The sequence below is a fragment of the Anopheles darlingi genome, chromosome 3 (assembly GCF_943734745.1).
Source record: "Anopheles darlingi chromosome 3, idAnoDarlMG_H_01, whole genome shotgun sequence".
Classification (NCBI taxonomy): domain Eukaryota; kingdom Metazoa; phylum Arthropoda; class Insecta; order Diptera; family Culicidae; genus Anopheles; species Anopheles darlingi.
In genome coordinates, this window is record NC_064875.1 from 64,903,147 (window position 1) to 64,928,123 (window position 24,977).

At 49.3% G+C, this 24,977-nt stretch overlaps 5 protein-coding genes across 9 annotated transcripts; 1 reads left to right on the plus strand and 4 right to left on the minus strand.

Annotated features, from left to right (window-relative positions):
• Positions 1 to 1,609: 1,609 nt before the first annotated feature.
• On the minus strand, positions 1,610 to 3,287 carry LOC125956253 (glycine cleavage system H protein, mitochondrial). The gene is made up of 4 exons (XM_049687929.1): positions 3,013 to 3,287; positions 2,245 to 2,324; positions 1,952 to 2,147; positions 1,610 to 1,880 (listed from the first exon to the last, which is right to left on the minus strand). The coding sequence occupies exons 1-4, from the start codon at positions 3,125 to 3,127 to the stop codon at positions 1,783 to 1,785; spliced, it is 489 nt and encodes a 162-aa protein (XP_049543886.1). The 5' UTR covers positions 3,128 to 3,287; the 3' UTR covers positions 1,610 to 1,782.
• A 300-nt stretch (positions 3,288 to 3,587) lies between these two features.
• On the minus strand, positions 3,588 to 7,739 carry LOC125956247 (uncharacterized). The gene is made up of 7 exons (XM_049687923.1): positions 6,631 to 7,739; positions 6,409 to 6,541; positions 5,397 to 5,546; positions 5,209 to 5,336; positions 4,922 to 5,140; positions 4,657 to 4,736; positions 3,588 to 4,593 (listed from the first exon to the last, which is right to left on the minus strand). Exons 1-7 carry the CDS (start codon positions 6,691 to 6,693, stop codon positions 3,984 to 3,986), a joined length of 1,383 nt encoding a protein of 460 aa, XP_049543880.1. The 5' UTR covers positions 6,694 to 7,739; the 3' UTR covers positions 3,588 to 3,983.
• Positions 7,740 to 7,868: 129 nt separating this feature from the next.
• Positions 7,869 to 13,018, minus strand: LOC125956246 (uncharacterized). 5 transcript variants are annotated; one of them, XM_049687919.1, is made up of 7 exons: positions 12,878 to 13,018; positions 11,947 to 12,159; positions 9,827 to 9,941; positions 9,588 to 9,755; positions 9,383 to 9,519; positions 8,425 to 9,313; positions 7,869 to 8,338 (listed from the first exon to the last, which is right to left on the minus strand). In XM_049687919.1, exons 2-7 carry the CDS (start codon positions 12,016 to 12,018, stop codon positions 8,310 to 8,312), a joined length of 1,410 nt encoding a protein of 469 aa, XP_049543876.1. In that variant the 5' UTR covers positions 12,019 to 12,159; positions 12,878 to 13,018; the 3' UTR covers positions 7,869 to 8,309. The 5 variants fall into 5 exon arrangements, with proteins under 5 accessions (XP_049543876.1, XP_049543879.1, XP_049543874.1 ...); XM_049687922.1 differs by having other exon boundaries at positions 11,947 to 12,194; positions 12,878 to 13,008; XM_049687917.1 differs by having other exon boundaries at positions 11,947 to 12,430; positions 12,878 to 13,008.
• Positions 13,019 to 15,029: 2,011 nt separating this feature from the next.
• Positions 15,030 to 17,786, plus strand: LOC125956244 (zinc finger protein 578-like). The gene is made up of 5 exons (XM_049687915.1): positions 15,030 to 15,229; positions 15,299 to 16,238; positions 16,306 to 16,418; positions 16,501 to 17,495; positions 17,578 to 17,786. Exons 1-5 carry the CDS (start codon positions 15,159 to 15,161, stop codon positions 17,673 to 17,675), a joined length of 2,217 nt encoding a protein of 738 aa, XP_049543872.1. The 5' UTR covers positions 15,030 to 15,158; the 3' UTR covers positions 17,676 to 17,786.
• Positions 17,785 to 23,214, minus strand: LOC125956252 (uncharacterized). Its single transcript, XM_049687928.1, has 3 exons — positions 22,023 to 23,214; positions 18,638 to 18,928; positions 17,785 to 18,295 (listed from the first exon to the last, which is right to left on the minus strand). Exons 2-3 carry the CDS (start codon positions 18,911 to 18,913, stop codon positions 17,972 to 17,974), a joined length of 600 nt encoding a protein of 199 aa, XP_049543885.1. The 5' UTR covers positions 18,914 to 18,928; positions 22,023 to 23,214; the 3' UTR covers positions 17,785 to 17,971.
• Positions 23,215 to 24,977: the final 1,763 nt, after the last annotated feature.

A 24,977-nucleotide genomic window follows, 5' to 3' on the forward strand; every position in this document is an offset into this window, starting at 1 on the left:
AATCATAAATAATGATGGTTTCAAACAACATGAGCCATAACATTACACGCACATAATAAGAAACAATGACCTGCACTGCGGAAATAAACAGAAAAACTGCCCAGTTAAGTTCCGGTACCGATAGGTGTGTACCTGAAGCACGTGTGTTTCGTTATTCAGGTTATCAGCCACAAACGCCGGTACATTTTATCTTTCTGCAACACGAGGCCTGCATTCGCATCGTGGAGGATAAGTGTTACTTAATTATTATAAATGTAGTTATAATGCAATATTTAGTACCAATTATTAACTGCATCGCTAATTTACGGATAAATGTGAAAAGTTATTCAGTTATACGTTTTCGTGTATCAAGTCCTCGATTCGCGTATGAGAGATGCGCGAGTAATCGAAACGCAAAACGGGTTTCTTTGCTAATAAAATAAATCTCGGAATTGTGTAAATAATCGGTGGAAAATATTTTATACGTCTCATATGTTATAACGACTCGGCCGGTAAAGTCTTGTTTGTCAGATGAAGTAAAATTGATTCCGAGTCAATTAAGGAATGACAAACTAAAAACCAAAGCGGCTCGATTGTGGGTAATAGAAAATTCATCTTTAGGAAGCAACGACCGATCGTCGCTTGTAGCGATGGAGAGGTAAGTAAGCATGCAATCCGTCTAGAGAAGAAAAAACCCTTTTTTAGTATGTATACGGGCGAACCGTATGTTTATATAAAACTCTTCGATCAGACCAAAGGAACGCACAAAGACCGCGAGATAATTAGTGCGGCAGCAAGTTACATACAATGTCGAAAATCTTGCATCTGCTGTGGTTGCGCATGCGTAAGATACTCTACAATGGTGCTGACTTATCTTTCAAGACGTGATACCACAACAGGTTGCATCTGCGGCACGCTAGTAACTTTAGCGGCCACACGCTACCTTGTGCTGCAGGTCGTATATAAATGAGCTTCGGGCAACTAGCGGCATCACACAGCATTGCTCCGGCAACTAAGCAAAAACCACAATTTGAACAATTTCTGTAAACCCACCTAAGCATTATGAAATCAATTGTCGTATCCGCATTGTTGTTGGCCTGTGTTGCCCTGGTTCATTCCGGTAAGTGAAGGTCTTGTTGCTAGACAATCAACTGAACGCGTTTATAAAAGAAGAACTGTCTTTTCAAATCATCTTCGTCTCTCTTACAGGATGCCTGCCAAAGAAGTATCCTGAAAGCCGCGACCTCTGCTCGTGCAACACCCGTTACGATTATCCTTACTGCCCGCCTACCTACCTCAACCACTACCAGCATAACTACATAACCGCAGTGCCGCACAAGGGTGCACCTTACTACGGTTACCCGTATGGCGAATGCAGCAGCTGCCGCGAGTACACCCAGGTGGTCGGAGTGGAAGAGCCGCTGTGCAAGAAGTGCAGTGGTCATTAAACCGGGACCACTGTTAAAGTGATCACCGAGTATCATCATTCATCTCGACAATGAAGTATACAGATATGATTGAAACTGCCACAATAAAATGCCGGCATTATTAAAAAGCATATAGACGGTGGTTCTGTTGCTGTAGGACGAAATCGCCACATTGGTCGAAAGTGAGTTCCAATCCAATTCCATTACTATCCTCAAAGAGTGTTTCATTTATTCAACAGATAAACGAAAACACCAACTAGTCATCAGCATTACAATAGTGTACTTAACAGTAGGTAACAGTAAACGCAGCCCGTGCACAATCTGTATGGCAAGTTGTTCGTCCTTTTTGGTTCTAAAAACCATTCCAACCGGCTAACTAGTGGGCGGCCGTTTTTAGGAACTCTGCGTACTGTTCTTCGTTCATCAGATTGCTCAGCTCGTCCGTTTTCGTCAGCTTCAGCTTAAACAGCCAACCTATTCATTAGAGTAACGCTATCATCAGTAAGACCATCGTGAGTTGTCGGGTAGGGTTTACGCTTCCTTACCGTTCTCGTAGCAGGACGAGTTCACCAGACCGGGTGTCTCTTCGACGGCCGCGTTCTTCTCCGTTACCTCGCCAGACACGGGCGAATAGATTTCGCTGGCCGCTTTTACGCTCTCGAGTGCACCACACTCGTCCTTCTGCGATAACTTAGTTCCGGGGTCGGGCAACTGTGCGAACACCACATCACCGAGAGCCTCCTGTAAAAGGAAAAACGAATGAAATAATTAAATACAGTGATTACAGTCTACCAAGCGCCAGCTCAGGATAAGGGATGGCCTCTCGAGAGATAATTACCTGAGCAAAGTTCGAAATGCCAACCGTGCCGACCCCACCGTCCACTGACACCCATTCATGTTTATCCGTGAACAGCCGTTCTATGGGGGAAGGAAAAAAAAGCAATGCTATTCAGCTGGCTGTTCCACAATCAGTCGAGCCATTTTGGCAAGCCCGCCATGTGTATGACCCTTGACCACCAGGACAGAGTGTCCCTTATCGCTGTAGCACCCGAAGCGTCGCACAGATGCTGTGCCGGGTATATACTGCCGATTCGTTCAAGCTCGATGCTTGATTATGAAGCGTACAATCACGCGCTTTTTTGTCGTATAGGTCGTGAACGGGATTTGGCTGATGAAATCCGCTCGCCTGATCTGGCAATCAGACATCGCTCTCTATCCGTCGAGTGCGACAAACAACAGCACCCATTAGCGTATTACGCATCAGCAGACGTAGCACAGCGATTAAAAACCAAGGATTAAGTGCGTATTCCTCTTAATGTCTAGCACCGCAAGAGTGTACGATCAGTGGGTAGTTTTAAAGAGTAAAGAACAGTAAAAGTCCTCCGAAGTGTCCCTCGGATCATCACAACCGTTACATTCAAATCTACTTTCAAATCCATTTCCATCGTCACCCTGTGGCTCGTTGTGTTGCGTCTGTCAGATATGCGTTACGTTCGTTATGTTTTGATCAGACTTCTCAAAAGCACGTAAAAACTACGATTTTAAATGCCGCACGTGCCCACCACTACGAATCACGATGCACCTCGTCCGTTCCATGCTATTTTACCTTTTAGAGAGACACTGCTAACGCTGAACAAACGACACTTGAATGCACTTTGCCGTGGTACAGCTACCAATTTGGCTAACCGGGCTGTGGTCAGGCGAACGTGACATAACACCATGCTGATGCTGATGCTGGGCGCTGCGGCTGCTGAACGGAGAGAGAAATGGGAAAAGGCACGCCCGAACGACACGGAACCGGTAAGCACACTAAGGCCCCTGGGAAAGATGGACCTTCCAGCCGCCAGCGAGCGAGTAGTGTAGTGTTGCTATCGTCCTGCCGGAGGAGGAGGCCAGCAGATTAGCACCGCGTACGTATGTGACCTCTTAGGCTGAGGTTATCAGCGGCAGCCGTTACTCCACCGCAACGAACACTCCGATTCCAACACTCCCGGTCAGATCGGTTCCGTTTCGCGCTGGGAGATAATCTTGGAGTAGAGGGCTCGTAGTTGTACGCCGGCCTACTTGTTGTCAACACGCTCACGACACTTACGACCACAATCATCGCTCACGGAAATTAATTTTAACTGGACGAAATATCGACACAGGGTGACCCATTAGCCCAGAGAGATGACGATCATTTAAAAAAAGATGCTAGAAAGGACCGTTTTTTAATGTTTCGTCTATTTTCTATTTATGCTAATGTTGTAGCCTCTCACTTTCACTCATCAACCCCCCACTACTGCTCCACTATCAGCAAAACTATATTAATCGTTTCTGATCCATGAACCTGCGCGCTCTCTCTCTCTCTGTTTGGACGCATTCTAGCGATTGCTAACCTTGCGCTCTTTTTCCGTTACTTTGTAGCGAGCTCGCTCACGGTACAACGCAATCGTAATCGGAGCTGTTCCCTTCGACTACAGGGTCACTCGAGCCCGTTTTTTTATGCTTACCTTCCCCTCCAGGACACTGATCAATGATGGCATATGGTTACAGCACAGCAACAAAAATCCACCTCAAGGTTGTTCATGAGCTCGATTACTGAAATCGAGAGTTCCGCAGTACCGATCGAAGTGGAGGTCGATTTTCGAACGGATTCACGCGTGGCATCGGTGGGCTATAGTTCGGGGTCGGTAGATCTTCAACGTTTGACGATGGACCCGGATTGAGCAGATTGATGCCCGTCGGTCGCAGATTGACGGCCCCGATGCCACTGTTCGTCACGTTGAAGCTATTGCGGTAGTTCAACTCCTGTGCAACCTTCGCTGCTGCGGCATCCCTCCGTACGACCGTGTTCATAAAGTTCTTGGGCGGCGGTGGTGGTGGAATTGGCCTCGTATCTGGCTGTCGATCCTCAATGATCGATGTTACGGGTGACTGCGGGCGGGCCAGTGGTTCCATCGATCGATTCACGATCACGGTTGGTTTTGGCTCGAAGCTGCGCGGTTGCTGTTGTTGTTGCTGCTGCAGCTGTTGCTGTTGGTACTGCTGCTGCTGCTGCTGCTGCTGTTGCTGTTGCTGTTGACCCCAACTCATCATAATTGGCGGAACGGGCGTTTCTACCTCGATCGGTCTTTCGCGAACTCGCTCAACTGGCCTGCGGTACTCCATTTCTTCAGGGACTCCAAACGAGTTAGCTGCAGTACGGCTACAAAAAAACAAAGTTAAAGTCAACGGGAGGATCGGACTCAATCAACCTCACTCTACTTACTTCATGTCGTACGCATCGATCGGAGCCCTGCGAGGACCATCTGCCTCCGGCATATAACCACCATTAGTGGCGCCATTGGTCTAAAACAGAAAAAACGGAGTAGCAAAAGAAAGTGTTTAGTACAAAACCGTCTCCATCAGCCAATCGGCTTCGATCGATCTACAATGATTGATGATTGCACAGATTCATGTAACGGGCTTGTCTGATGCGTTATCGGACGTCCGCGCGTCGCGGTGTGTACTATCGCATGGCCTCAACAACTTACCTTCCGCCGCATCTGATTGTAGTCGTATATCTTGAACGTTTGCGTAAACAGGAAGATCGCGAGCGACACATTGACGATCCAGAAAATCCATCCACGGAACGCCATCACCATCATGATGCCGGCCACGTGCACCGCCGACGATAGCACAAACATCTGTTCGTAAACTGCACTGCTCGGAACGATTTCTGGAGCAATGATCGTATACTCAAACAGGGCTCGCTGGAAACAGGAAAGGATATAAAGATCAAAATTAAACCCCTGTGATGGGACAGTAAGATTGTACTTACAACAAGCGTGTCATAGTCGATTGCAAACAGTATGCCCAGCGCCAGATCCAGTATGCTGATAATCAGCGTCAGGATGATCCAAATGTAGAGGAAGATGTTGATGTACCGAACATACTTCTGCCGGGCATCTGAAATGTACAGGAGCCAATGGGGTACTCATGCTATTTTGCGGTCACAATACTACTCACTGGTCAGCAGTGTCAACGAACTGATCGCCCAGAACAGATGCAGTATAAGGTAAACCCACGTGAAGGCATGAACATCACCCGGCGCAAACAGGTTCAGCTGATCCACCAGTTCGGTGTTAAAATTTGGAACATCGGGCTGATCACAGGTACCTGCAAGAATTGATGGCACGATCGATTACTGAGCTACGCTCTCAAGTGCACCGCCATAACTACACGGCGGTTTACAATGGTTCGCTAAGCTTCTCGGGGCCATCATAAGCCTCGTCGATGATGAATTGCACGCGGTGAAATCAATAAAACATTCGGAAATATTTGTTCGCTAGCCGCCGCCCAGCGTCAATTCACCTGCCGCACGCCATTATCGCATCAATGAGCTGCAGCAGATAAGATTTTTCGGGAGTGATTCAGCTACGATGTAGTATTTCTTCCGAATCCGATCCGACGATGACGTTACGCACGATGGTTCGTTGGCTGGCTGGCTGACTGGCTGGCTAGAAGCGGAATTAGGTGCCCTTCTTTGTGGGCCAATTTACTGCGATGCCATCTTATCGCCATGGTTTTTTTTATGGATAATGATAGTTCAAGGAACTGGGCTAAAGCCTCTACGCGATATCGTCAAGGAATGCCGATCGTGTTGTCTTACAACATCAACTCAGGAACGGTGGTACGGCGGCCGTTCCATCATTGCTGCGACCAACGACGCCCGGTATGCGCGATAAATCTGGCCTCGAAGAGTGTTTTATCATTGTTCGCCCCAAAAAAGAGGATTAATTGGAAGATTAGCCGTTATCAGGACGGTGACGGGGTCGGGTACCGATCGGCCAAGCAAGTCGCCAGCTCAGCAGCCAGCATCGAACCAATGTGATCCACTTTTTTTTTAAACACGACCGAGCGATGTTCAGAAACTGCCTGATCGCTTAAAGTCCATCCATCACTCCACCGAATCGTTTGAATTGTCTGTCGGCTGGTCGCTGCCATCGCATTATTACATCTTGACCACCTCGTTACTCACCCCGGAAGTACACATTGAAGAAAGTGACGGTCAGCAGCGAGCCCAGTGTGCCCGATTGACCGCTGAAACTGATCTCGCAGTAGTACGCGATGATGCCGGTGACCGCAAATCCGATCCATATCAGTGATTGAAACTTTGGGAAGGAAATAGAACAACAACGGAACAAACAACATTGTGTATGAATTCACACACTTTTGATTTCACGATGTTGGTCAGACTTACGATGCCGAAAATCCCGGCAAACACTGCCAGCGGCCGGAAGACGCCGTACGTTTTAAATGGCATTCTGTGATGGGCTTATGATTCGAATTTTGCCGTCGTCGTCGTCGTCGTTGTTGTGGGTCGCTTCACAGCCCAACCGTGACACTTCTTTGGCTTCCAATGATCGATCTAACTAGTAGATAGTTCTCACATTTTCGTGCGTGACACACACGCACGCACGAATCTGCTATTTAGCTATAGCGTGCAGCAGAGGAAGAGGACACGAACTGAAGGACACAGGACCGAACGGAGACAACTACACGGCACTTTCGCACCTTGACTGCTGGCCGACCGGACTGATTGAAAGGTTAACGTTTGTTGATCGAGACATCCACCAAATTCTTATCTCACTATATACGCTTACAAGCAAAGGTTTCGCCGCTGCTACGATAAGAGGCTCTGGTTGGGCTCCGTTCATCGCTTCTCGTGGTCCGTTCGATATGAGGATGAACTCACGATAGCGGCGACGACTGCGATGGTGGCATGAAACGTGTTTCGATACATCGATAGAACCGAAAGGTGTACGCGTGCTTTGTAACCAATACCCTACCCGATAACGCACCTGGTGAGTAACTTTTCACCCTTTGGTTGATCCTCGCGCGATGTTGTACAGCATAACACTGTATGAGAGGCTGAGGCAATGAGAGCCATTCCGGGTGGCGCCCGCGCCAACAAACCAGAAGCGCGCCAGTTCTCATTGCTGTGCTAATAGAATTAATCGAGTGTTTTATAACCGCTCTCAAGAGGCGGCTGGATAGATAAAGTATTTAAAAATATGTTGGCAGGCTGTTTTCGATTCTTAATGCTTTCAACTAAACTGAAATTTTAAATACGGTATAATTAAGTGCTCGTAAGTTGTTACATGCGTTGCAATTAAGTGCTAAGTGTATTGAAGATTCCTTTAAAAAATCATCGAATATATGGTACGCACAGAACGAGGCCGTGTAAAAGCGTGGTGGCGATGGCGTCGGAAGTGTTGGCCGTTTTGGAAATAATGCTCGGCCGTTTGGCCGCCGATAGCATTTGTTTGAGTTTCCTCTTCACTCGATCGAGAACGTTTTCCGCCGATGATGCCGCTCTTGATGCCCACATTCGATATGAGAGTTCGTTTGACTGCCACTTTAACATGTTCATACTTTTCCAATAGACACTACTGGAATTCAATATGAGTAGGAAAGCAAAGATAATAACCAGCTAAAAGTAGTCTTAATAAATATATTTATATTAACGAAAATACTTTGAATTTCACCTTTCGTTTGGTGGCCATTGCCGCAACAGTTTGAAAACAACACAATGAGCGAACAAACACAAACACATACAGACTGCTGGTAAGCTGACTTATCGGACAATTATCGGTACCATTGTTTCATCGATAAGATGCGCTGCTGCTCGATAAGATTCGGCTAGTGGATGAACGGCAATCGCGGGGAGACGGGGGCGACGGGGAGGAACGCTGAATCATTATCGATGACTAACAACATCAGTCATCCTTCGGGCCCCATCGTTTACCATTTGGGGGGGAATGTGGATATGGAGGGAGTGGATTAAGGACGACGGAAGAACGTTGTACTATGTACAGAACAGCCTGCGAGCGGTCCTTCGTCGTCGGTGGCCGCTAGCGCATAAGATATTTTGTTTGACTAGTACTTGTACTCTGGTCCACTCCATTCTGGAAGAAGAACAAAAAAAGAAGGAGAACAATCGGTGATTATCAAAGGCACCATCAATGAGGTACTCCCCGCACCGGCGACTTACTTCCTTCATCGGTCGTTACGCTCGAACGATCATCCGCAATCGAGCTTACTTTCACCGTCGGCAGTGGTTTATCACCGCCCGGGAATTCTTTCGCCTCCGTCAAGGTCGATGTTACGCGCGATCGTCCGGCAAGCTTCTTATCGTCCGGTGCCGGGAAGTAGGACCACGGTAGTTGATTGCGAACCTCGGGTGGTGGTGCCGTTACCGAACTGCGCGGACTGGTGCCCGGTGGTGGTCCAGCAAGGTACGAGAACGGTGCCGGTTGTCCGGGTAGATACGAGAACCGCTTGTCGGTGTAGGGATCAACCGTTGGTCTGGCCTGCAGTCCGCTGGCCGCATTTCCTTCGTACGGTGGGCTATCGTCGTCGTGCCGCGGTTCCGAGCGCGGTTCACTTTGCTGCTCGAGATGATGCTGATGAAGCTGCAGCTGATTCGGTGCCGGAAGAACCGGATAAATGGGTTGATGCGATTGCACTTGTGGAGGCTGCTGGAACGAAGCGAACTGATGCTGATGTGGTTGGAACTGCGGCTGCTGCTGTTGCTGCTGTTGCAACTGTGGTGCTTGATCCATGTAGCGTGTAGGTTCGGGATGGCTATCTTCCAGCTCCTGGGCCGGACTGGTCGGGTGCACCACCTGGCGTGGTTGCATCGCCTGAGTTCGGTTGTACGGGGGTGCCGGTTTGTTCTCCTTCCACATGCGCATCGACAGGCTAATGATAACCATCTGGAAGACGATAAACATGAACCAAAACACGACCACCTTGCTGAAGGCGAGCCACATGAACAGGGCAGGAGCGACGTAGTAGAAACTATCCAGCTGTTCTAGTACTTGGAAAACCTCCGGCTGGCGATTCTCGATCTCCAACAGATCGAGCACTCCTTCGGTGTCCTAAAAAGAAAACAAAAAGATGAAGTTATTCCATCTTCCAACCGACTGATAGGTTGCGTTGTAACCAACCATAACGTTGATGAAGTCGATCAGATACGTCACGAAACCGGTCACATCGAGTGCGAGCACTAGGAACATCGTCAATATCCAGGGATAGAAGCAGAACACTACGCAGCCTCGTCCCATGCAGGAAATGCACATAGTACCTGAAAGAGAAGAAAAAAATGTCCATTATAAGAGTCGTCCAAGTGTGGTGCTTTTAAGTGTATCCTACCAAATAGCAGCACCGTCGTAATGGCCAGGGCACCGTGCAGAGCTACGGATACGAGCGCAAAGATGTAGGTCCGCTCGACTGCATCCGACGTCTCCGGAAGGTGCACGGGAACATTCGGTGGTATTGTAATGCCCAGAATGCCGAGATCTACGGGTTTACAGTCCTCGGCTGCAGCGAAAGGAATGGAAATTAGCACAACGGGACTGGACGAGCGCCACTGATCAGCTCGCTCTACTTACACCGGAAATAGTACAGATAGAGTCCGTACGCTTCCTTCGAGTCCGTCATATCGATCTCGCAGTTGTGTGCCAGTATTGCCGTCGTCGCTAAGCCCGCCATTAGCACCGAGAAGACCTGACATATCGCAACGGCGCGCGCGGAGGATGAGGAGTAGAAGCAAAGAACATTAGCCGAATGGTAGCCTGACACCAACTCGTAACATCTGGAGATACTGATACAGGACGGTACGCGATAAACAAGTGTGACAAGCGCGAGCTGTTGCTTGAACTAGATAGCTCGCATATGCACCTCCACAGACGACACAGCAGAGCACACCACCTATCCCCGTAACCGTGTCACCTCGGAGGATCGGCATTTTATCTCTCGCCTGGTCCTCCCGGTCTGACACTAGTTTTTGCTAACCAACGCAAACCAACTGTCCCCCTGGTTGGTAAGCGTAATAGCAACAATGACCAACACCCGATGGTTTCATACATTCCTTGGCCGGTCCACCGCCCGAATTGGCGAAACTGCGGCGTACGTTTTCGTACGCCATTTCGTACGTGACTCCCGCGTAATCGAGGCGGATTCGCATCGTCTTGTCGTTTGTCAACCGTTTTGGCGTCGTGGCGTGGTGATGTGGTGTGGCGGAGCATTTGGAAGTGTTTTCATTTACATCATCACCATCCGCAGGCCACTCCCGTAGTCCGGAGCGCTGCGGAGTTGCATCGTGAATGAAACCAACAAAAAAACTAAAATAAAATGTGGATCCCCTGCCCAGGAACGCACACGAAGCAATGCGGACAACAACAATCTGTGCGACCGCTGAGAGTATCCCCCCTTCCAGGGGAGGGTTGTTTGGTTTCTACCAACCCAGTCAGATTACCCGAATTCCTTCTCAGTTGTTATCAGCAAGGCAAAGAGAAGTTATGCGAAAAATGGTTACCACATAATGGCTATCCAGCTAATCGGCAACTCTTGCTCTTCGGGATGAACCGAGTGCTGGAGAGCTCCAGTTACAGCCCGGGGCCCTGGACACTATCGTTGTAAACGTGCACGGGGTATAGGGCGCAGGTGCGTGATAGGTCACTTTAACCTTCTGCCCCTGATCCTGGCCCTAGTCGGTCCGTTTCGGGCACTCTTCACTCCATAACAGCACGCTATCGGTAATGATGAGCTCAATATTTATTATGACCCTCCCCGCTCCTGCCAAACCTCATTCCATGCAGCGTATAATGGAAGCCATTCAGACAATTACTTTTGCGTGCCATATGAACCGGCAGATGGGTATTTATCAGGGAGATTTGCTAGCACAGTCTAGATGGATGACTAGAAGGCACAAAGGCAATACTGCGCGCGATTTGGATGGGGTTTAATCGCGCGAAATGCGAGAATTGTATTGTTGCTACCACCGGAGATATCATTCATCGTGCAGAACATCCCAAAAGGCTGATTCCCTTTCTGTGTTTTCGTTTTCTGCAAGCCAATTCACATGCGCATTAAGGATAAGGCTTTATCTTGACAGAAACAAGCAGGAAACAATGGATGATAGATTATTGGCTACGGTGGTTGGTGGTAGCCGATAAGGATTAGAAAAGATCATGTCGAATATGGAGCATATCCGGTACTGCGGTATCGATTCGGGCGTGACTCATACATGGGGAGGATTTATCAGATAGAAATTGGAATCACTTTTCGGGGACAGTGAAGCGAAAAGCTTCCACCATCCGTGACAACTCATCTGCGCCCTTTCTAACCCCTTTTATCATGATCCAGGCGTTTGCAGAATGAATAATACCCATTCCCTCGTTATCCGTGGTGGTGGTGGTGGTGGTCTTTGTCATTCGTCTGATTGCCAATCCACCCCTCAACGAAAAAAAAAACAAATCTCCAAAAGCAATCCCCCCGATAAGGAACCCCTTCCTAGATGAAGTACAACAGAAACAGACACGGGGTGGGTGGAAAACCCACCTCCCAGCCCGGTACACCCGGTCGCTTTTTAATTGGGCCGGTTATCATGCGGATGTATGCGGAAAGGAATTGTGGCAATCGAAAGTGATAGCTCATCCAGGAGGAAGGAAGGAGATATTTCCGAGGGAAGGACGACACGATCGCCTGGATCGGCTTGGCTTGTACCTACCAGCGTGATGGTACCGATGACAAAGACCGTCATCCGTGGTCCCAGACCACAGAGCGTGCAGCTGAATGCCATCCTTCGAGGCGCGCGCACACAAGGATCACCTATCACAATATCTTCGAGATCACAACCAACGCTCAGATCGTACACACGGGATCGGTTACACGCGCGGTTCACATACACTCACACCAAAAATTCCAAACCTTCTTCGAATGCCTGCGAGAAAGATCAATTAACACCTTCTGCTCCGGCTGGTGATGCTGCCGCTGATGAATGACGAATGACGAATGGCGAACCGTTCGCGGGCGCCGCTTCACATTCTCTGACTGACCGCGCGGCCAAAGGGATACCCTCGCGCGCGCACCCCCTTCGCGGTTTGTGGCCGAAAATTGTCAAACCACCAGCACCGTCCCATCACCCACGACCGGGCGCGCACACAAGCAATCAGCGTTAGCGGCGTGCGTGCGTGTGTAAAACAATAAAATACCTTACATCGCACACACGACACGACCGTAAGTGTGGTCCCCTCGGCGAAAGAACTGATTAGATTTGACGAATGCGAGCCACTTACACACTCACTACACCCGCTAAAGGGGTGTCCGCGCGGGCTCGCGATGAGCGATGAGCGAGAGCCCGGCGCTGATCGCGACCCGCGCTTTTAATGATGATGATGATGATGATGGTCGGCCGTTCGACAGCGTCGTCGTCGTTGACGTCGTCGGCGGCGTGATGATGATGCGCGTTTGTTTTGTTTCAACCTCCACCTTTTGTTTGGTTGTCGTTATGCGAGCGGGGGAGAGGTTTATCTGTCGCGCCACGTTGGGTGTAGATCAGTTCGTAACATGCAGGCAACCTATAGCAGCACCAACGCGTACCAACGCGGATTGGTACCGGGAGTCCTCCAAAGAGGTTCTTGGACCAGAGAATAACACACCTAAAATCTGGCCACACGATTAAGCAATCGGATCACGGAACAAAAGCGATTCGTCGCCGATTCGCGATCTCGCGATCGTTCGAAGGTGCGTTGAGCGCGCACGGACTCACTGCACTTATCAACTGCCCGCGAATGACTATGGTGCGGAAGTACTCGCATGGGGCGCACTAGCAGCCCGGCGATTTGTCATCCGCTCGCACGTAGATTGCGCGAGATGGCCACGACACCGGAAGAGAGTAAGAGATAGAGAGAGAGCAGAGCAGAACAGAGCAGAGGAGAGCTCGCGGCCATGGCAGTGGGCTGTGTTTGCATATGGCGTGCCTGCTGGCGACGACTCTTATCCCGCGATATAACCCCATTACACTTGCCCGCACGTTCCCTCCCTCTGGGCTCTCGACAAGCAGGTAGTGGTGGCCACCGTGCGTATGTGGTTGTCGCGCAGCAAATGGTCACCAACATCGGAAGGAAAGAAGAAGGGTGGACCGAGGCCGAGGTCAAATTTGTGCTCCACGATGGATCCACTATGATGGATGGGGCTGTCTCGCGAAACGCGCGCGCGCGTTGGAGCCACAAGATGGATCCCCGCAAGACGCGGTTGGTTTGGAGTGATTCCGTTTGGGACGCTAAATTTTCTAATAAATCACCCACCCCTCCTGGGAGGGTTGAGGGCAATTCGGTGTCGGCATAAGGTGCGGACAATTTCGCTGTTCCACCTACTCGCAGTCAGGTGTTCGCCTGGATGGGGATGAACGTATGATGGGGACAGGTGAGTGTCGCCGTGGTGCTCGCTAATGAAATCGCTCTTGACTCTGCTCAGGTTGATTAGTTTTTATTTGTGACCGTGGGTCGTGGGTAGATTGGCCATTACTCTGCTTTGCTTCGGTTGGTAGCTAGCGATCGATAAAGACACGACTTTGGGCGTTTTTTCTTTCTAAAATTGGTCTGGTTGCCGAACAACCGGGGGTCACGACAAGAGATCTTATCAAATAACTGGACCCAATAGTCCCAGTGGCATCTCCCTTGGGTGATGGTGCAGGTTATAAAAATGTATTTCAAGTGCTACCTGTACGGGCCAGATTTACCCCTTGCTACCTTCCCGACCGATCGGCCTTAACGGTTCATTACAACATACCAACAACCCCGGGGGATAGGCTTATCTTCCGGCACTCGTACCTCCCGTAAGATAAGAGAGTACGGCGTGAGATAGTGTAGATGGGAAGACGTTAAATGTGTCCGCAAGGGTATGTGACCCATCCCCTACACCACAAAGAGAGAGCGAGAGAGCGCGCTCGGTTTAGTTTGCTAATGGCTCGCCACCATTGCACCTTCGTCGATGCAAACCTGCTTCTAGCATTGCTGTAAGTCGGACGTTGACGCAACCATCATTGGAATGGTGGAAGAAACTGACCGCGGGGTTCACGCGCGTGTTGCCCATAGCGCTGAGCGTACAGAACGGGGGGAAGGGGTTTCGGCGCGAGTACGCGGCGAGAAAGTATCGAGTAGCGATCGGAAGAACCGGATTCCTCACTTCCTGTTCCGCTAGAAGCGGTACGGTCGCGAGCGCCCTGCAGTTGATGCGGGTCTTACGTTTACCGTTCCGGCCGGTAGTTACGATTCGATACTTTGCATTTGCAACGGTCGGGTTGACTAAACTTAGTGTTCGTATGGATCATAGTACTGAGAACGATCGAAATCAGGTCAAGGTGGGAGTTTTTGAAAGAAGTTTTTTGTTTAAATTCGTGTTCATATAATATATTTCTCTAATTTAAAATAACATGAGTACATTAATTAAGGTAGATTCAACAGACACCTTAGCAAATTCAGTATATTTATATCTAATTTACGTTAACATCGTAAGTGTTAATATATAAACCGTTGTTCTATGATCATGGCTTGTCTATCGTCTTTGTTATTCAAACGCTGACTTTTTTTAATTAAAGTACACGTGCCAGTTTTGAATTTGAAATCAATAACGGTAAAAAAATTCCCGCCATCAGCCAGCCTTCATTGACCACTTTTGGTGCCTTTCAACCGCATTATTGTATGCTCGGAACTAAAGTTAGAAGCCAAATCGGGTCAACGAATGGGACAGTCGCCATTTTTCTTTTATCGCTGGTGTGCTGTTGGGATGCGAGCTGTCACAACAATCACAAACAAGCGGCAAAAAATAGAAATCCGCGTCGCCTATCTCTTTCCTAGTTATTTAATTTCTAGTTGTTTTACTATTTCTCCGCATTGTCCACTCCAATTTTATCCATTCTATCCCGCCGCCGGCTTGAGGATGAAGTGCTCTGTCCCCGGGTGCATCACAAACGATGACATCGTCAGCTGCACCTCGGTGTTCTTCGTCAAGTAAGTTCCGCTCGCTCGAGCGTCCGCCGGAACGGATCTAATAAAGGTTTGGTTTATGCGGTTTTCCAGCTTTCCTAAAACCAGATCAGTGCAGCAGCAATGGTATACTGTATTGGACGTTACGAGTCAAGAGGAAAAGGAAGGCTTCAAGACGGGCCGTTTTAAAATCTGTTCCACACACTTTCCTGAGGAATGCTTCGCCACTCATCCGCAGTACGGATATCGATTCCTGCAGCATAACGCCATTCCGTCAGTGTTCCCCGTAGATGCTCACCCGTGTTCAGGAGCAGACGACCATCATGAGCAAGATGAATTAGATGGTTCCCAGTATGACGAACAGGAACAACGGAATGATGAGGAGGGCGAAGAGATTCAACTCGTAGCTCAGCCAGAGGACGAAGCGGATAATACTGTCGGTGACGAAGCAGCGGAAGAATTCGGCATACAGTACGCTAATGGCAAGTACTTTATACTGAAGATGGTAGACCAGCCATCGGGTCAGCAGGATGCTCCGAGTCTTGAGGAAGTACCGAACGAACATGACGGAGAAGAAGAAATAGAAGAAGAAGAAGAAGAAGAAGAAGAAGAAGGTGCGCTACTCGATGAGTTTTCGGAGGGTAATGCACACATCATCGAAGATCCAACACCTGAACAATGCACCACGCTGGAGGTGTACGGGGAGGATGGATTGATCGACGAACGAGAAGATAATCAGTTAGAGGAATGCATCGAGGATCGAGAGTCCAAGCAACTGGCCACAATAGAATGCACAAAGGTGCGGAATTCTCAACGAGACACCGTCAAGGGCGAATCAGAGCAAGCTGGTGATGAGCAGCAAGAGAATATAATAATCCTAGAGCAAGAGGAACAGACAGGCAGGACTAATATTAGTAATGAAGAGTTCGAAGTAGATACGAATGCATACGGAACTATCGAGGCTCTGGATGAAATGTCCGTGTACGGTGATCAAGTAAGGGTGAGCCAGAGAAACCACAAGAATCGCCCCTTTGTAAGTATCACGAGTCGACAGTGGTAATGGTTCCCCGGATTAACTAACCATCCTAACCTTCTTGCAGACTGAATTTTGTGAGTATTGCAAGAAAGGATTCCATTTCAAAAGTGCCCGCAAACGTCACGAGGTGGTTCACACACGCGCTAAGCCGTTCACCTGTGAGATCTGTAATCGAAGGTATGGTTGGCGCCATTTATCGAGCGAGTGTTAACTCTCATAAATTGATGTTTCGTTAATTATGGCTTCTCTTTTCCTACAGCTTTAGTCAAAAGGTGAACCTAGCATGCCACATGCAGACCCACTCGGGTAAGCGGCGCATTAAACCCCACGCCTGTGGGCAATGTGATGCGTCTTTTGACCGAGTGAGCGGACTGATCGTACATCAGCGAATACACGAGCGGCAATCACCTTATGAGTGTCCGATTTGCTACGAGGTAAAGACTTGTTCGACCACCTTCTACGATCATCTGAAGAAGAGTCACAAGGACCAGATCACGCTAAAGGAGTGTCTCGAACTGATGGCTCACACTGGTACTGCGCTGGTATTCGACGAGTCGGAAGACCCAAAGCCACTCGATGAGATGATGCGCCCGGACGGTCGCTACCAGTGTACGGCATGTGAGAAAGTCTACACTACCAAGCGCCGGTTTAACAAGCATATGCGCACTATGCACCCAAAGATTTTCATGTGTCCCCACTGTTACCAAAAATTTCCGTACAAAAGCTTATTGCAAAAGCACATAACGGTACACACGAAGGAGCATCCCTATCCATGCTCGCACTGTGATGCCAAATACACGCAGAAATCGAACCTGGTGAGCCATATGATTCGACATCACCCGGACAGGTTACAGCCGGAGATGCTGAAGCGAAGAACCACAAATACTTGCACAAAGTGTCACACGACGAGTGTCCGTGCCGATTTTCTACACCGCCACCGATGCGTCATTCAGCCTGCGCGCAAGCGAAAGCAATCCTTTACGGAGCCAGCTACGAACAAAAGGTACGGCGAAAGAGCACATGGGAAAATAGGCGTCAAAAGTGCCCTGAAAGAGGAACGATTCCACAGCCCTACCTTCCAATGTGGGACTTGCAACAAAACATGGCGTTCGAGTCTTTCCCTAAGAAATCATCGTTGTCGAGGAGCGGCCGCGCTGGAGGACCAAGGAATGGAAAATGAACAGGACATTCCAAGTGCCAGTGATGGAATTAAGGATCAGTACGATGATGAGCAGTTTATGGAAGAGGATTTCAGTAAGAAAGGCCGCCTGTTGATCTATTATTCTCTCGCCTCGGCGTCTCTGACACACATCTCCTTTGCACGGTTTCGTTACAGATGAGATTGGAGTGATGGTGGTTGACGGATATACATTGGACAGCACAGAGCCAACAACTATGGTTTTTCTCGCTGAAGAATCCAGCTCAAGTCAATGACACAAACATGCGATTTGTGAATTGTTCGTCTGCACTTTCTGTTGAGGAAATAATGTGTTGAGATTAAAGTAAAATATACTGCAGCACATCCATCCATAACAACATCTAGTCTCACGTGTATGCTACGGCGTTGCAGTAGCTGCTTTATTGATCAGTAAAAGTGGGACTCACACACTCTAACACTTACTTAAGAGGCGAGGCGACCCCGACGCGTAACCTATCATACAGCGGTGATAACAAGCAACGTGGAAACGAAAAAAAAACGAAATCAAGCGATGGCAGCTCCGCGTGGAATGTCAGGCAATGTTTCTCGTGACCTTCCGGAAGTAGTTTTGCATCTGCTTCAGCCGCACATCCTGTAGCTTACCGACGCGACCCATGAGCCGCTCGTGGCGACAGACCTCGCAAAAGTTACGCGTCACAACGTGCATCGGGCTGCGATAGTAAACGTCGGGCCGGCTACCATCGCCGGTGGCGGCTGCGGCATTCTTCCGGTGCGCCCACATATGCAAGACGACCTCGACGAGGGTGATGATCAGCGCGAACAGCTTCGGCGTCATGAAGAGCAACGGCAGAAGGTAGATCAGATGGGCGCTACTATTGTAGCCAACAGTGATCTCCTGGGGGAATGGGGCAAACACAAAGGAAAATTCTGTTAGCGTTTGACGAACATACTTTCGTTTCGGCGTCGAATTCAATCGAGGTTGCTAGTAACCAAACGGGGTGCACACACAGACACACAAGCGAGCTAGTGGTTATGATAAGGAGGGGGATTGGCTACGGGAGCTAGCATACGAAATGCACGTGCAACGTCTAATACCTCATCTGGTCCCGGTCAGCCTTCACCGGCCAGTAGCATTTGCGCCCACTTCCCAGACCAGCCTATTAAAGCCTACTGAGTAAGAGGGTGTACGGGGTTGGGTGGTATGATGATGATGTTGGCAAGATCATTTGACAGGTACCTCCTTCGTCATCGGAATCATCTTTTGCTTGCAGGCCAGGGTTGCACAGGCCACGCTCGGTACGGCCGATGGGCTCGACGGTTTCCGCGCAACAATGCCACTCTGAGCGCGCAGATATTGCTTCGGTACGAGAAACTTGGAGCGCCGCTGCCGCGGATCCGGTTCCGGTCGATAGCTGCTAACTTCGCCCGTTTCCTTGTCCAGGTAGATACGTTCCCGGTCCCGGTACGCTCCGGCCGACTCGTACTCCATCTCACCAGTCTCACTGTTCAGCATCGTTCGCACGGTGGGCTGCAATAGAAAGATACGGGATTTGATTAGCCAACTAGTGGGTAGTAGAGGGATTGCCCGTCCGTATTTTCTGATCAAACGTCTGCGTATTCTCCATCAACACACGGAGATCGGGAGTGCACACACTTGTTGAAACCGCCCAGAGCTCACACACCGCATCCCAGACATGGTCCAAAAATTCTAAACCCAAATTCAAAAATGCAAATGGCGTCAATTAGGTCCAATGAATTGCGAGCGTCGTTTGCGATGCGTTGGTCCCGGTGATAATGGAGACACCATCACCATCACCCGACCGCCTGTGCCTGTGCCTCACACGCTCGCACGCGCATTCGACGCGATCGACGCGGTTTCTCGAGGCGCACGGCTCGTGACCTTTGCCACCGCCGTTTGTTTATGCAGCAAAAACAATCCAATAAATTCTCATCAAAGACCGGCTCGTTGGGGTCTGTCACCGGCCACACTACTGCTTCCCCGACACTCAATCATGCTCGGACATCAGCGCGGCCCAGCATTTGGCGATGCTCTGGCCGCCGTTTCGACACGGATCGATCACGGAAGAGAGCACCCGCTGCGCCAAATAGGGAGGGGACATGCAGTGCCCCTAAAACGGTCTGTGTGTGCTCTGTGATCGTGTATGCTATGCCAGTCACGGACATTTTGGAAGCTGTCATCTTCCTTTTTGCCACTAATCATGGGCAGATGGATAGTGAGGACATTGGGAGGGCGGAAGCATTCTTTTGGTTTATTTTTCGCTGTTTCAATTTGTCCTCTTGGATCTTCGGGGGGTAGAATTGCGCTGTTCATAGATTGATCGCTGGATGGCCTTGCTTCCCCGTTGGTACTGGAATTGGTCACGCTAATCATACTAAACGGCCACCTGTCAATTACAATATTTCTGGCCATGAACCCACGAACATCCAAATTATGGAAGGAGCATCTAGACCTTGTCTACATGCTTTTTGTTTCGCCTTGTGCAGCCGCTAAGTTCACAGATAAGATACGGAATCTTGAGGAGTCCTTGATAGTTCAATGTTACAATATAAACGGTTAATGTATGAAATCTAGAAGGCGAAGTGTTGAGGGAATTTCACCTCCTTAGGGTTTATATTAAAACAAAGCAATCGTGGAAGGTTAAAGCAAGATGAATTCAGTTTTCGTGCGGTAGCAACCATTCGGGTTGGTAAAATTTGCGAAAGGTGTTTGGCTTTCTTTTTCAGTATAAACTGCGCTACATAATGTAACCAGTCGACCAGTTCGCGTGTGTGATACCGGAAGTGTACTCAAGAAACCATTCGAATTGGAATTAACAACGGCACGGATCTGTTCTTGTGAAGGCCAATACCGCTCGTTGGTTGTAATTCCTGCTAGGCAAAAGGCAAAGGGTAAGTCCTGAAAAGCGTTTTTGCAAAAATTGTTCCAAAATGGTCAAGTGTCAAGAGAAACAGCTGAACAGATTGAATTAGCCAGACGGATCAGACAAAAAAAAACCTAATCCTTCAACGCGAACCTGCACTAGGAGAGCCCTCTAATGGGAATCAATGTAATGAGGTACTGGCATTTAGTTGGCTTAGCCCCACGCTACCTTATTAGAACGCTTCACCAAGAAACAATAGCAGACCGAAAGCTTCTCATTACGTTCGGGCTCGAACCGCCATAAAGATAGCAGACGGCTAGTGTTGGAGGCACACTCCGGAACGGGACATTTTGCAAACATCGATTAGCGCTCGTTTAGTGTCACGTTGAGGGCTTGTACCGGGCCTCTAACCTGGCCATCCATAACTCATATCCCGTGCCATTGCGTCGGAAATTGAACGGAAGGGGAGAAGGGTGCATTGCGGATGCATTGTAGCATCGCGCTTGGTCAATCACTTGAATAGCTCGCGCGCGATTTAATATACTATTTTTTATGGCAGCTCATCATCATTTGTCAAACGACAAAGCGTAGGTTGGCAGGCAAACACGATCGCGATCGTACGCATGAGCACCTCTGTGTTTTTTTTTTGCAAGTTTTTGCGCCTTGCCTTGTTGTGGTTGTTGCTAATGCTTCTAACCTCCTTCTTCTCCAGCAAGAAAAAAGGTGGACTCCAGCATACGCGTGAGGCCAGGCCAATAAAAAAAGTCCTTAGCCGTTCCGTAGTTCCTCCATCTGGTAATTCTATTTTTGTAGTAAGAACCCTCATCTCTGGGGCACAATGGGGCTTAATGTGAGGTTTGTTCAACGCAGCAGGAAGTCCGCCATTCAGCCATATATTTTTTTTTTTGGGAGGAACGAGAGGGCGCACGGCACTGCCTGCACTGCCTTAAACACCTCCCTTGCATACCCTTCCAACTCAAGGGACCTTCGAATTGGTTCTTCCAAATTAAACGTTACTTTTATCTGTTTTGTGGCCATCGGGTATCAAAAACAAAAAAGAAACATAAACACCCAGCTCCCACAGGATTACTGGAGTGTGTGCTGTCAGTCGGGGCTGCAAGGGGGCGATAAGATTTCTCTAATCGGAACAGGCACGGCTCCAGCTACTGAGCTGTCCTGTGCTTGCCAAAAAAAAAAACTGATTGTACCGGGCGCAGTGGACCACCATATCTAACGTGGCCCAATCGGTGGACCCTTGGAAACAGAACTCTCCCCCCGGCCAAGAGTGCGTCTGAGAAGACTATGCCCATTATATGTCTCTTCTTCCTTCCCCTGTAACGAGGAAGAAGTCGGTTGCGACATACGCACACTGTCCAAATGATGCTTATTTATAGAGCCTCCCGTCTGATTCGCGCTACTTGATAAGCAAATAGGTGCGAGGGGAGTGCGGAGGTGAGGTAACGGCGTACAGCAGCTCATGCTATCTGTCCAGCCCGCAAAACCGCCGCGTATACACCTCAATTATTACTTCTTCATCATTATCCCGTTGCGACATTCGCACATGCTTTGCATCATGCTTCAATTGCCAAATGCTGCGCTTACAGTCCAAGGTGTCGTGGCCATTTATAGGCCGCCTATAGGGTGGTAGGTGGCGTGCACGGCGTTCGCTCTTCACGGCAGACCAGAACGAAACGATTAAGGCAACCAACCAACCATTCGAACCGCGGATACCAAACTTACCTTCCCCGTTCTTTGTGGCAAGACAAGTGGTTCTGAAGATCTCGCTGGTAGAAGATTACGTTCTGTCGGCGTTCTGCTTCGCTGTTTTGTGGTCGAACTACCTGCTCTTCGTTGCTGCGTTGCCCTGAGCAGCGAGTACGCTTGAGCACCAGCAGATAAAAGAAGCGTAGAAGAGCGCGTACTCTTAAGATTTCTCTGCTCGTACGGCCACCGGCGATTCAAGTGAAGCGTTTGTTTTGTCCTCCTCTGCCCTCCCCTTTAACTTCGACAACAGCCCGCCCGGTTTTGGATAAAGTGTCGCCGTGACGTCAGCGGTCACGGTTTGACTTTTGGGCAAGGAGGGACGGCGAGTCGTACGGCGGGGACCGTCTTAATGATCGATCGTCTTGTCGATGTGCAGGGCACAGGTGTGTGCTCCTAAGGTTAACGAACACTCTTTCACTCTCCCGGATCTACACACGCAGCGACGCACTCACACTCGTGCCCCTACGCTGGCTGATCGCTTTCGATTTGCTGTGTGGCCACACCGCCGATGGAGACGCGCTCGCGATCATGTAATCACGGACGGATCGCGTTTGCTCAATGGCGCCCAGGCAACCAGAGGAACTCGAATTGGTACTTGCGCGATCGCGGATCGATGATCTCTCACTCACCAAATTGAATTGCCAAACGAGTACGCGGGGGGGTGTCTTTGGTGCACTTGCACGACACGCTCGACGATGGGTTGGTGTGTCCTCCTGTCTACGCGGCGCTCGCTCGCTCACGGTTTCAAGGGTTTCATGTTTTGCGTTTCCTACCACCACCTCGGTCACTGAACGGTGATCGGTGGTGTTCGCATGTTCTTCACGCGGACCGCCGTACAGCAGACTTTGGCCACGGCCAGCAGACACTCATTCCTTGGTGGTAGAAACAGCAACGGCACCGTCGTGGTTGTCGCTAACCTTTGACACACGCGCACACCGCCTCGGTAGTACACACTCACAGCACACTTCCCTCCGTAGTGTCTTTGTGTTCCTTCGTTGTTGACGCCAACCGTGGATGATCGTCACCTACCGATCGTAGACGAACACCGCAACAATGGACAGACGGTCTGGTTGGTTTTGTAGTCTTTCAAAGCGATGGGGGGGATACGATTTAATGTGCCACGATTGGAGCTGATTTTACGCACGCGACCGGTCCGAGTGAGGTTCTCCGAACGTTTGACTCACAGATGAGCGGCCGCGCAATGCGCGATGCGCGATATTCCAAGCCGATCACACGCGCACATACGCCGCCCAGTGCCGTGTTGACGCGCAGATGATGGGCGATGGAGACGCAAAACAAATACACATGGTGGCCGGATGGATGGGTGGGTGGGGATGTGTGTCAGCCGGGGGGTACAGAAGGATTGGCGGAGGATACTACATCTCGGGCTTTACCCCTAACCGATCGTACAGACCGTCGTAGAAAAAAGGGAAAACTTTGGTTGTTCCGCTCTATTCTCGCGTTTTTCGCCTTCGTCATACGTCCGCTCCCGTCGTTCCGTGATTCTGTTTTCGGAAACAAAGAGCGTGTCACCCGGCGATAGAAATCCGATAGTGGGCCATCGACGTATTCACGCGACACGGGCATTACACGCTGGTTGGTGGCAGCGACATAATTTCGTCAACTATGCTATATCGCCGCATTTGACCACCTTATCGTTCCTGGCGCACACACTGACGAGTCCAGGTATCCCAGTAGTAGTATTGTGTGTGCGTGTGTGTGTGTGGCGCGCACGCTGGTGCGATAAGATAGAGTCGCGGAGGGGATGGTTTATCAGTGTTTTCCCAACTTTTTTTTGGGGGGCCGGCTGCTCGGGTGAAGCTCCCGAATTGCGGCTTTGTGCAATTTGCAACATTATGACAGAATGTGCACGACGTATGGCCGCTCAGCTGCGTCCGGCCATTCAGGAAACCATCCATCGTGGGGTCTCCGTGTTCAGGCACATCCACTGGACTCCGTTTCTTGTTTGGGAAGGTAAACACCAGCGTTGGCTGCGCTGCAGTGTGGTGAACGTGGGCTGAAAAACCAAGAAAACAACCAAAATGCGGCCATCTCCCCGCTGCCGCAGCCGGTCCAAAATGGATGCTGAGCTGTTTCTCGTTTTCTTTCCTTGGTTGAGTAGATGTAAGACATGGCGTACCTTTCTAGCTTCACGATGTGAACAAAGAACCAATGCAATATCCTTGGAATGAAAATAATGCAGACGCCGTTTTTGAGCAGCGACATCTTTCCGTTTAGACTCTTTTGTCATTGAGTTTCAGTAGCTATCCACTTTGTTTGTCTTTCTAGTTAATTTGTGACATTGTTTAGCCGTTTAACTCCCTCATATTTTGTTAATTAGTTGGGTTTATTATTTTTATGCAACTGAATCCGTTCTACCTAAAATATTCTGTTTTTAACATCCTTGTCATTTGCGTTAAGTAGTGCTTTTGAGGAGTGCATGTTTGGGGGGGCTGAAGGTAGGAACGTACTTCCCCATGATGCGGATGCTCCCATACGTCCATATGGTCGCTGCTCCTTCTTTCTCTTGGTCTCAAGGTTATTGGCCAGCAAACAGGCAAAAATGGACATATTTTTGGCTTTCGATCGGTCTGCGGCTGACGAGTGTTTATGTATTTCCTTTGTGCGACTATTTTAAAAACATTCGCTCACGGATAAGCCAAAGCTGTGAATAACGTTTTGATCTCGAGATCGATCCTCCGTAACGAGACACTCTACCCGGGCTGGTAATAATGAGCAAAACCGATATTTAGCTACTAATTACACTGTTGCCCTGGCAGTAGGAGCTGTGATCATTTACTATCTAATGTTGAAATGCTTTGCTTGGAATTCAATCTGTTCGATGATAGCGTTTTACAGCGCTCCAACAACGTCACAATCTGTTTGTGATCTTCGAGCTGCCGTTGTTCGTGGGCCATGTGCGTGCAACGC

Coding starts and splice junctions, on each gene's coding strand:
- LOC125956253 (XM_049687929.1), bottom strand. CDS start 3,127: ATGGTGTTATGTCACGTTCGCCTGACCACAGCCCGGTTAGCCAAATTG. Junction 2,325..3,012: donor TAGCAGTGTCTCTCTAAAAG/GTAAAATAGCAT, acceptor CTTCCCCCATAG/AACGGCTGTTCACGGATAAA. Junction 2,148..2,244: donor GCATTTCGAACTTTGCTCAG/GTAATTATCTCT, acceptor TTCCTTTTACAG/GAGGCTCTCGGTGATGTGGT.
- LOC125956247 (XM_049687923.1), bottom strand. CDS start 6,693: ATGCCATTTAAAACGTACGGCGTCTTCCGGCCGCTGGCAGTGTTTGCC. Junction 5,337..5,396: donor TTCGTTGACACTGCTGACCA/GTGAGTAGTATT, acceptor TGTACATTTCAG/ATGCCCGGCAGAAGTATGTT. Junction 5,141..5,208: donor TCGACTATGACACGCTTGTT/GTAAGTACAATC, acceptor TCCTGTTTCCAG/CGAGCCCTGTTTGAGTATAC.
- LOC125956246 (XM_049687919.1), bottom strand. CDS start 12,018: ATGGCATTCAGCTGCACGCTCTGTGGTCTGGGACCACGGATGACGGTC. Junction 9,756..9,826: donor CTATCTGTACTATTTCCGGT/GTAAGTAGAGCG, acceptor CTTTCGCTGCAG/CCGAGGACTGTAAACCCGTA. Junction 9,314..9,382: donor TCGACTTCATCAACGTTATG/GTTGGTTACAAC, acceptor TTTTCTTTTTAG/GACACCGAAGGAGTGCTCGA.
- LOC125956244 (XM_049687915.1), top strand. CDS start 15,159: ATGAAGTGCTCTGTCCCCGGGTGCATCACAAACGATGACATCGTCAGC. Junction 16,239..16,305: donor ACCACAAGAATCGCCCCTTT/GTAAGTATCACG, acceptor ACCTTCTTGCAG/ACTGAATTTTGTGAGTATTG. Junction 16,419..16,500: donor TGTGAGATCTGTAATCGAAG/GTATGGTTGGCG, acceptor CTTTTCCTACAG/CTTTAGTCAAAAGGTGAACC.
- LOC125956252 (XM_049687928.1), bottom strand. CDS start 18,913: ATGCTGAACAGTGAGACTGGTGAGATGGAGTACGAGTCGGCCGGAGCG. Junction 18,296..18,637: donor TGATTCCGATGACGAAGGAG/GTACCTGTCAAA, acceptor CCATTCCCCCAG/GAGATCACTGTTGGCTACAA.